Source organism: Mercurialis annua, linkage group LG1-X (genome assembly GCF_937616625.2).
Source record: "Mercurialis annua linkage group LG1-X, ddMerAnnu1.2, whole genome shotgun sequence".
NCBI classification, from domain to species: Eukaryota; Viridiplantae; Streptophyta; class Magnoliopsida; order Malpighiales; family Euphorbiaceae; genus Mercurialis; species Mercurialis annua.
This window is the reverse complement of record NC_065570.1, coordinates 54,454,071-54,465,952: the sequence shown is the minus strand read 5'-3', so window position 1 is coordinate 54,465,952 and position 11,882 is coordinate 54,454,071. Positions and strand designations below refer to the sequence as shown.

At 26.8% G+C, this 11,882-nt stretch overlaps 1 protein-coding gene and 1 long non-coding RNA gene across 2 annotated transcripts; one reads left to right on the top strand and one right to left on the bottom strand.

Moving 5' to 3' along the window:
* Positions 1-5,527: 5,527 nt before the first annotated feature.
* Positions 5,528-6,417, bottom strand: LOC126669641 (uncharacterized). The gene is made up of 2 exons (XR_007638532.1): positions 5,919-6,417; positions 5,528-5,751 (listed from the first exon to the last, which is right to left on the bottom strand). It is a non-coding gene; the product is annotated as an uncharacterized LOC126669641 (long non-coding RNA).
* Positions 6,418-9,086: 2,669 nt separating this feature from the next.
* On the top strand, positions 9,087-11,085 carry LOC126664809 (heavy metal-associated isoprenylated plant protein 24). The gene is made up of 2 exons (XM_050357369.2): positions 9,087-9,438; positions 10,507-11,085. The coding sequence occupies exons 1-2, from the start codon at positions 9,282-9,284 to the stop codon at positions 10,800-10,802; spliced, it is 453 nt and encodes a 150-aa protein (XP_050213326.1). The 5' UTR covers positions 9,087-9,281; the 3' UTR covers positions 10,803-11,085.
* The last annotated feature ends 797 nt before the right edge of the window (positions 11,086-11,882 follow it).

Genomic DNA, 11,882 nt, shown 5'->3' with positions numbered 1-11,882 from the left:
GTTGCTTTTGTCTTTAAGAATATGCATGAGCATGGTCTGATGCAGTGATTGAAGAACCGGATCAACTGGTTGAACTAGAAATCGCCAGTGAGGCCTACCCTAAATGGCTAACACTATCCAATGCATTCCTAATGTTTCGGTCTCGAGTCTCAATAATGTCAGTGGATGCCATTTAAAAATTTGAAAGTTTAGCTACTAACCACCTAACCAATAGCATAATTAGATTCTACCTCGGTCAAAAAAACTAGAAATCTGCTGGCTATCTGGTCCAACCTCCCCTTAAAAAAATAAAAAATCCTGTCCAACTGGAATAAACCAGCAGAAATGGCGAACTGGTGTGTTTTTAAATATCGATTGAACCGGCCGGGTTTTTGTTACATGCAACTTTGCCTTAAATTGCTTGATATGAGCAATGTTTTTAAAACCGGACCGGAGATCAAACTGGCTTCATCGGGGGTTCATGGTTCGACCGGTTCGACCGGGTTCAATCGGATTTTTTAATTTTATTAATATAAATTATTTAAATTAGAAATACATGTATTATAAATAAAAAGTATGATAAAATATTTAAATAAAATTGTTTTTTAAATTTTATTATATAAAATATAGTTATAAATAATCAATGTTTAAGAATATGTAGAATAATTATACTAAATGAGAAAAAAATAAAGTTTTAATTTAAAAAATAATAATTATTAAATTAAATTTATACAATTAAAGTTTATAAATAAAAAATATGACGACACATTTAAATAGAATTAATTACTAAATGTGTGAAATACGATTATAATTGATGAACATTTAGGTGTACATAGAATAATTATATTGTATGAGAAAGAAAAAATATAACTTTTAAAAAAATAACTTTCAATTTAACAATCATCATATTTTTATTTAAAATTTAAAAATAATTTATTGTGTGAAATATAATTATAGATAATATCAAGAGTATATAAAAGAATTACTTTATATGAAAAAAAAATATGTGATTTTTTAATTTTAATAATTAATAATTATAAAATATAATATAACATTTTTTATCAAATAAAAAATATGATAATATATTTAAATAAAAAAATAATTTAAAAAGTTTTCTATGTAAAATATAATTATAAATAATTAATATTTTAAAACATGTAATGGTATTAGAGAGAGTATAATTAATTTTCTGAGTGAAAATATTATTTTGATGAGAGTTGACATGTGACATGAAAGAAAAAATAATGTGTAAAATGTAATTATTGATGAGAGAGAAATAAAGTGTTTATGGGTAAAAGGAAAAAAAGACACATGGATAGGAGACCACAATTGATTTTCTGTCATAAAGTGTCTTTTTTGATCCTTTTTTGACAATTTTACTCAAAACCGGATTTTTCTGGTTTTTATGGAAAACCGGATTTTTCCGGTTAAATCCGGTTTTTGACCGGTTTTGACCGATTTTTTCACATTACGATTTTAACAAGAAACCGGACCGGACAGCTGACCGGTTCCCGGTTAACCCGGTCCGACCGGCCGGTCCGGTCCGGTTTTCAAAACATTGGATATGAGACAATTTTGCCTTGATTTTTTCGGTATTCATAAAAATTGCTAAGAGGGTCATAGACCATATACGTTAGGTTTAAAAGAAGTTGTTTCTATGTTTAATTTTAGGCCTAATTACTTAAAAAAAAACCAATCTTATAATATTTTTTCGTTTATACCCTCACGTAGGAAAAAGTTTATTTGTACTCTTTTTTTGATTTTTCGTTTTCATCTCTACCCTAAAATTTAAATTTTTAACAATTAAATTAATTAAAGGATGAAAATATTATAAATAATTAATAATATTAATGTTTAATTAGAATAAATATGAACGATCATTTTGAATATTTTTCCAAATTAAAAGAGATCAAATTAGCTCTTTAGGGTAGAGACGAACGTAAAAAATCAAAAAAAGGGTATAAATGAACTTTTTCCTAAATCAGGGTATAAACGAATAAATGTTACAAGATGGGGGTTTTATAAGTAATGAGGCCTTAATTTTACTCGACCGATAAAATTGGCGGCTGAATTAGAAATTGATGCGGTTGAGCTTCCGGTTCAATTTTTAAAACACCGGTATAATTGTGCACAAATAGATGGTTAAAGATATTACTGGATACAATTTTAGGTTGATATGCAAATTGGGAAGGGTTAACCTGAATTTGGTATGGTCGTTTTCCGCACAACACGGTGGTGGCGGTCGGATAATAATGTAATATATAATGGTGATGGCGACTATACAAAAAAGAGTGGACATTTAGTTTTGTAGAATTTGAATGGTGGCAACTGGCGATAGAATGTGAGGTTTCAGTTTATGTGGTGGCGGCATCTGTCTTCAACGATTGAAGCTGTCGGGTTTGGGTCAACACTGTTTGATACCAACATTATCCTTGTTCTCCTCCTCTATACTTTATTTATTTATTTATTCAAATACCAACAGAATCCCTTTTAAAAAGAGCATGATTTAGAAATACTAGTATGAACTTCCCAAATAAGAAAATCAAAAGATTTCAGAATCCAGAATGGCCAACATTTTGATGCAGAAATTGACTATGAATGTGTTTTATAGTTGGAAAATCTCAAGTAATCAACTGTGTAGTACTAAAATAGGTCTAATTAATGATTATAAAACCATCTATCCTTTTTTTTTTAATTTCATCATGACATTGCAATTTCGTTAATTGTGACTGAATGTATATATTTAAAATTCAATTACACTCTGAAAATTAAATTAGACTCTTTTTATTCGAAAAAATATATAAAAATTCTAATAAAGTATTTTTTGAATACTTAGTCACTCAAAAAATTAAAAATGAATATGATTTATTTGAAAAGATTAACTCATTTTTCTTTTTACATACAATACTACCTTTTTTAAAGTATTTACAAAAATAATATCGACAGATTTTTGAATTTGTCACTAATTCTTGTCAAATTGTAGCCCGCCAATTATTTGGCGGATTTAGCGACGGATTTCAAATCCGTCGCTAAATCTGTCGTTGAAAAAATTTTAATGACAAATTTTTAATCTTTTGCTAAAATGCAGTTTTCTAATAGTGTTGACATGTCGGTCGACAATTCTTATCCACCGGCCGAGGTATTTGGTGGTCGGTCAGAGGATCGCTGGAGATGGCCGAAGGGCCGCCGGAAGTGGTCCCCTGCATACGGTGGTGGTCCGGAGGTGGTTGGTGGGCTGGTCAAAGAAAAAGACATATTTGCCACGTGTCGATATTTTATTAACTCACATAGATTAATGAGATGTGGATACATGTAAATGATAACATTATTCTTTTAAAAAAAAGTTATATGATTATTTTAAGATATTGATATATAAATGTAAACATTTAATTTTCTCATAGAAATTTCTGCAAAAATAAAAATTTGTGAGGCGTAAATGCAAATCAAATCTTATTCTAGAAATTTTTTGCATCCAGTGCGTGGTTTTTTAGTCAATAAGCTAATAAAAGTATAAATTCATGATTATAAAAAATAGGCTTAAATGCACCAAAAATCACCAACTTTCGCGTATTTTTGGTATTTAACATAATCTTTTAATTTTGGCAAAAAAGTACATGAACTTTCAAAAATTTGCAATTAAAGACACATGTACCGTTTTGGATGTAAAATGACGTTGTTTTAGATTAAAACACTGCCGTTTTGGATGTAAAATAACACTATTTTTCAAAAAAAAAAACGTGATTTTAATTGCAAAAAATTGGAAAGTTCAAGTTAAATATGCCAAAATTAAAAGATTAAGTTAAATACCAAAAACACGCGAAAGTTGGTGATTTTTAGTGTATTTAAGCCTAAAAAATAAAATAATAATTTTTATAATAATTGATTTTAATATGTAGAATTTTAAAATTTTAAAAATATTTTTAAAACTAAAAATTAAAAATATAAAGCCCGAAATGTGTTATGCAATCAAAGATTGACGTGAATATATGACTTAAAGAGATGAACATTATGACGGGACAAGTGATCATTAATTCACCTTCATTTAATCAAGCAGTTAGGATATGACACCTATAGATATATGATTGATATGATAATTAATATCCATGTAGTACTCTCTTGATATCGTAAACTGGAAAATACTAAACATAACACTTAAAAAAACCCTGACTTTTTAGCTCCTTTTCAATTCTACTTTAATATTAAAAATTGATCAATTTTATCCTATTTCGTATTTTCTCGTTTTAAATATATCTTAATTTTTTAATTTTTCATAATTTTTTTATTTAAATGATGAAATCATTTAATTAACTAAGTTTAAAGATAAAATTAAATTTATTTCCATTCAAAAAAGTACAACTAAATATTTTATTTTTAAAAACTAAATAAAAACCATAATCAATGTAAAACTAATTTAAATTTTTAATTAATTTAACTAAATCTAAATAAATTTTCAAACATATAAAATTAATATATGCTAGACATGAAAAGCGTTTTTTAATTTTTTTTCCAAACTAAAAGAACGTCAATTTAATATTCAGGGTACAATTGAAACAAAAAAATGTGAAATAGGATAAAATTGACCAGTTTTCAACGTTAAGATAGGATTGAAAAGAGACTAAAAGGTTGCGGTTTTTTGAGGCATTAGGCCAAAATATTATGTATTTTATTTTATTTTTCAAATACAAATTTTATGAGGGAGGGAGTTATAAAATTTAGACTTAATTGTGCTAAAAGTTAAATCTTTTTTATTATTTTTTTAAATCTATCCAATTTGTTAAAAGTTACAAAAACATTTATTCAATATGAACAATTCGCTAAAATTTATCTAATTATTTAAAAATTCATTTAATTGTGCCTATGTGACAATTAAATGTCATTGTTTTAAAATTTAAAAAGAAAACGAGTTGCCGAAATTGGAATGACATGTGGTTCGCATAAATTACAATTTTATAGTACTATTGTCACTACAAAAAATTTGACTTATTGTGATGAAAAAAATTATCACGGTATAATTAAAATTTGTCACAACTCCCATATTGTGACCAATTATTTTTATCACTGAGTTCGTCAAAACAACCTTGTCTCAATAACATTATTATGATAAAAAAACGTATTTGTCACTATAATTTTTTTAATGATGATGAATATCTTTTGTCATATTAGATATAAATTATGACGGTCAATTATATCACAATAATAAAACTTTTGTCATAATTAATATTGCTTTGTCATAATATATACCTATTTTTTGTGACAAAAAATATTTTTTTGACGGACAAAATTTCTCACAATTGTAATAGTTAGTCAGTTTTGATAAATTTATTTTGTCATAAATATTACTATAATTTTTATGATGCAACTTATTAGTCACAAACTTTTATTTGATAATATATATAATCACAAATTTTTATTTTGATAAAATTTATTGTCATAATTTATCTAGTGATAAAAATTATGCGAATCTATTATCACAAAAATTTGATATTATTCCATTTTTTCAATAATTAATTAATATTTAGTTTCATCATAAGCAAAAAATACAAGACACTAAACATTGATATTCATTTATAATCAATGCTTAGCTACATGAATCAATAAAAGCAAAATTCACATTGATCTTGTTCTTCCGTTCACATAAACTAAAACACTTGGTGTACTTTCATCAGTTGTACAAAATAATATAGTGTACTTTCATCTTTGTTATATGTCCATTCTCCATCCATAATGTACTTGGCCAACTCTTTTTGGAAGATCTTCTGTAAATTGATTACCCTGTAAGAGAATATCTTAATTAAAATATGAAACATTTAAACTCCAAGTGCAGGAAAACCAAAAGACCATTGATTTTAAAGAATAAACCAATAAACATATATAGCATTAGACAAAGTAAATAAATCAAAAGAATGTAAGAATTACAAAGAAAGAAAATAATTATGTACCTGTGCAGCATAAAGAGGATGGTTAAAACTAAAATTGGGTCCATAACCACATAACACATTTCAATTCACTCCATATTTCCTACCATCTTTTCAAAATATAAAAAACCTATACCAAATTTTTTAGAGTGGTTAGTGGAGGCGAGGGATAGTGAAAGGCTACATGTTTAGAGGGTCGTGAGACTGGCCATGCAAGAAATTGATTTGCTGGACTTGGAAATTAAGGTGGCAGAAGGATTCTAATGGCTATATTTATTGGATTATCGTAAAGCAGTGATAGTTATTTTTGTGGAGTGGTTAGTGGAGGAGAGGGATAGTGGAAGACTACATGCTTAGAATAGAAGGATTAAGATTAATAGACGTGGGTAGTTGTTGAATTAGCCATATTTATTTGCTTACCATTATTAATATTTTATTTAACAATAAAAATTACTTTAAAAAATAGATATACAGAACATATGTCATTAGTATATATTATGTATTGTACCACTAACAGAATTATTCTAATATGATTTAATTTTAACATAAACAAAAAATTATTATATGATTTATGTTTTTATTTTAATCAATACTTTTTTTATCATAACATAATTTCATATTGTGATAAAAAAAATTATCATCAAAAATACTTTTATAAATATTTAGTGACAAATACTTCATTATAAAAAAAATGATTTTTTTATAGTGATAAAAATATTTGATGAAATATAAATTCATCACAATATCATTTATTTTTTCTTTATTTGCAAGCAAAAAATTTTTGTCACAATAAAAATCGGGTATTACGATAAAAAATATTTTATCATAAAAATTATTTTGTGATAAAATAACTTTTACGGCAAATACTTCGTCACAAAAAAATAATTTTTTTTTATAGTGATAAAAATATTTTGACAAAATATAAATTTATCACAACATTGTTTATTTTTACATGTGTTGCTACAAAATAAATATTTGTCACAATAAAACCACATATTATGACAAATTTTATTTTATCATTAAATATTTTATCACAATATAATGAATTTCTTGTAGTGATGTAATATTCCCATGTAGATATAATGAAATCAATTTTAAAAAATTGAGTAGATTTCTAGTTAATTGTCTAAATAGAAAAAGTTTGTTTTTAATATGATTTGGCGTTAAATTTAACAATCTATCAACATTAATAATTATATATTAATTTATACTACAATAGTTTTTTTTTATTTGTGGTATTAGGGTTTTATTTTTACAATACAACCAGTCGTTTTCTTATAAAAATAATAAAAGGAAAAATAGTAGCACTGCATTAAAGAACACTAAACCGCGCCAAAAGTGTCGAAAGGACCAACTACCATAATATGATATTCCCCATCGCAACTTAAGAAAACTACATTTTCATGGAAGAAGAAGAAAGATGGTACTTTTAAACACTCAATCTTTTTCATTTTGTGCCATTTGTCGCACACCACTCAATTAAACCACATTTTTCTTTGTTTTTAAATATTCTCTCTCTCTATCTTTTATTTCTTTATTTTATTTTGTACAGTCCCACCGCCCAATAATACATATACCCAATTCAATCAACTCAGCTAGCTAAGTAATACACTACTCGACAACAACTACTGAACAGTACTGCCTTCTCCCATAGGTAAATTTTGGTCTTTGCGTGGATCCTCTTCTGACCGTCGGATCATCATCGTATCACTTGTTTATCGAACGTGGCATCTGCTGATGCCATGCAGTTCTATAATAGAGCCCATTATTTTAGTTGCATGAGTGTTTAAAAAAGAAGAAATGAATCTCTCACTTTTAACTTTTGACAAAAAAATCTCACTTTTTCTTTCCCTTCCAACTCTAACGTGTTTTTTTCACTTTTCATCTTTCGTGCGTCTTAAGTAATAAGATCGCTTCATCTAATCTCAAAGATTAGATTTGGGATCAAATTATAAATATGTATGTATTCTTAAGTTAATAAACAGATTCTTTAATTTAAAAAACTTATTGTGAAGAACTTTATTTATATCATCGCACATTAAGTATTAGTATTACTTCTTTATATTAATTAGAAAGGAGTTCAGAATCGACTCTTTTATCTCTAAAGAAATTTACACCTCCCGTTAACTCCGACTACAGGTCCGACTGTGAGTGGCTCCGCCATTGTTATGTACTCCAAATTATTAATACTCCCTCCGGTCCATAATATTTGTCGCATTTATCTTTAACACAAGAACTAAGAAAATAATTAATATGTCTTAATTTATAAACATTTTTACTAAATTAACCCTACATTAAAATTTGTTTACATTTATAACTACCATTTTCATTTATTTATTGTATTCCTTCAATAAATTAATGGAGGACAAACATGGAAAAATAGCAATTAATGCTCTCTTAATATTATAACATGACAAATATTATGGACCAATTCTTTTTTCAAATGCGACAAATATTATGGACCGGAGGGAGTATGTAACATATTGAATGAACTTATCTATCCATAATTTTAGTGTGTTTATAAAATATACCACGATTTTTAAATCCCGCCAGTTTGTTTCATCATTTTTACAATTTTTGTTAAATATACTCATAACTCGTTTTGAATTGATGCGTCGCAATATTATTCGTCTTTATGTACAAATTTTATCCTAAACGGCATATACAACCTTGCGCTGTGTTAGATCCAAATGAATAATGTGTATATTTGGTAAAAAAATTAAAAGATGATGGATCAAATTGACAAGATATACAAATCGTGATATATATGGTAAAAATGTTAAAATTTTGAATAGATCATTTTGTTTTGTTTTTTTAAATTTGAAAAATGATATACATATATATATATATATATATATATATATATATATATATATATGGTAAGTGCTCAGCTAATTAAAATTTTGAATAACTAACATGAGTTTGTGAGGTTTGAGAATTAAATTTCACCTGGAATCAACCTAAAAGAACAATAAAACAAAAAAGCAAGAAAATAATTCCATGAGTCTTATCTTGAGAAGCTTCTTGCAGATTCTAGCACACAGAACCTTTTAGTTAATAACTTATGTTGTTATATATATAAAAATAACAAATGTATAATTAATAATTTCTTTATATTATTATAGATCTACTACCCTAGATTTTTTCCCTAATTGTTTATTTATTATTTTATGCAACTTCCTTATCTTTCTGGTTACTGTAATGTGTAAAGCCATAATTAAAAAGCAGGTCAGACCAACCAAGAGTATATAAATCAGTGTCTTCTCTTCTTCTTTATCATTCACTCATCATAACCAAACTTCTTCTACTCCTTATATTACTATATATCCAAAATCTTAAACCCTAAAAGCTCACTTGTTAATAAAAACCAAATAAAGAAACAGAAAAATGGGAGTTGCAGGCACTGTGGAATACTTATCTGATTTACTCAGCAGTGTCAAGAAACCTAAGAAAAAGAAGCAAACACAAACTGTAGCTCTCAAAATCAGAATGGACTGTGATGGCTGTGCACGTAAAGTCAAGAGTGTCCTCTCCGGCGTTAAAGGTATATTACATTTGTCTCTAAAACTCCAAGATTTTGATCACTTCCAACTCTAGTCAAAATATTTTAACTAAATTAACCGGTCTATTCCGGTTAAGTTGCATTAATTTTTTTTTGACAATTTGGTTAGCTCAATCGGTTTGATAATACAAAAATTTAACTCGATTGTAGTTAAGAGTTCTAAAAATTTAGTAACAAAATTATGAGAAAAAAATACATCAAGGGTTACTGAGTTTTTTAAGTGATTCCAAAAAAGATAGTGAACTTCAATTTATTATTTAAAAATTATTAAATTTTAATTTTAATTTCAATCGAGTATTTTTGATCTAATTTTGATGACGTGGCCATTGAAATTACAATATTTAGATAATATTTGTCAGGTCCATAATTTAGTTATACGCCATAATACATTATTTCATTTTAAATAAAATATATAATTTGGTAACATTTGCCGACGTGATAAATATTTTTAAATTAGATGGTCACATAAGTAAAATTAAATCAAAAAAAACCTTTATGAAATTAAAGCTGAAGCTTGATGACTTTAAAGAAATAAATTAAAATTCAATATTTTTTTTAAATAATTTGAAAATTTAGTTACCTAGAAAGTATTTGACCCTAAAATTAACCAAATATTATTTATTTTTAATTGTTATTTTGTATACTTTATCGATTTAACCGAATTAACCAACTAATTTAGTTGGTTTAGTTTTATACATTTTTAAGATTTAAGTTAATATAATTTTAGTTAATTCAATCTGTTTGGTTAAAAATATAAAATAATTCTGTTAATTTAATTTTGGTCAAATGATCAGTCAATTTTAATCAAACCGACTATTTGCTCACACATAGCCGTGTTGTATGGAAAATTTCCGAGTCCTATATTTCGGTTTATGAAACGCTTCTCAATTTTTAAATTTGTAATTAGAAAGTAATATTATTTTGCAGTTTTCCATTTCAAACGTTTATCATTTCTGTATCCCTAGAAATCAGCAAGGGAAAAATAGTTTCTTCATGTTTTCAATTTAATCTACAGGTTAAGTAATGGTTTTATTTTTCTTGAACTTTTAGGAGCTAAATCAGTGGACGTAGACTTGAAGCAGCAGAAGGTGACGGTGACTGGTTACGTGGAGCCTAAGAAAGTATTGAAGGCAGCTCAATCAACAAAAAAGAAGGTCGAGATGTGGCCTTATGTTCCTTACACTTTCGTAGCTAATCCATATGTGTCTCAAGCATATGACAAGAAGGCGCCGCCTAATCACGTCAGAGCTGTTCCGGTCACCGCCACCATTACTGAAACCACCGTGGACGATCAGTACACCAACATATTTAGTGATGAAAACCCAAATGCTTGCTCCATCATGTAGTTATTGTGATCAATAATTAATAATTAAGTTTCTGCATGATTCATATAATACTGTATATGAAATTTTGGTGACGTTGATATATAAATTATAATCATGTCTTTTTTCTAGAGAAAATAATTGTTTTGATTGGACGTACGTGGCCATTAGATGGTATATGTGGGTTATTAATTAAGGGACAGCTAAGTATGTTTCTGATTATTAAATACATATATAAAACAAGATTAGACAAATATATATTCAAGGTCTCACCGGTACAGTAATGGACGTTTTAAATATTTTTGAAGTCATCGAACAATAATTTTTTTATAAAACTATTCTCGAATTATAAAAAAATATAAAATAGTTACTGAAATATAGCTTTTTTAAAATTCAGTAACTGTTTTATAAAAAATTATAGTTCGGTGACCTCAACAATATTTAATCCGTGATGGACATACGAGTACGGATATGTAGAAGGACAAATTACAAATACGATAAAGTCATGAAAAATTTGTACATATACAATAAATTACAAATATCATAATTCATTTAAATATAACAAAAATACAAAAAGTTAAAAGAAATTTAGTTCATTAAAATTAGTTCTAATAACAAATCTTGCACATTAAAAAAGTTAACATCAATAAACCTTGAACAATAAAAAAACAACTTAAATTATATGAAAAAATAAAAATATATGTGAATTTATTTTTGCACTAATATAGCTTCAAACTCTTAACCTCTATTTTTTTTAATCCATAAATAGCGTCAACTCAAAAACTAATTCATCGAGTGGTAGATTACAATTTCAAAAATTCATGCACCTTCGGATGTCTCAAATGATCAGCACCATTTCAAACTAAAACTTCTGCTATTTTGCGAGTAGTTTTTTTTTTTTCTCATGTAGGTATTCCAGTATCGAGTTGCATTTACAATAAGAAGAAGATACAGGTTGACTATTTTTTTAGTAAATTCAAGCATCCAAACAACCCTCCATGAGAAACCACCAACAATAATCACTCTTTTCAATAATAGAATTAAAATCACCAAATTCTTTTTTTAAGGATGAAAACTTTGCAAATTCAATTAAAACTTTCATAT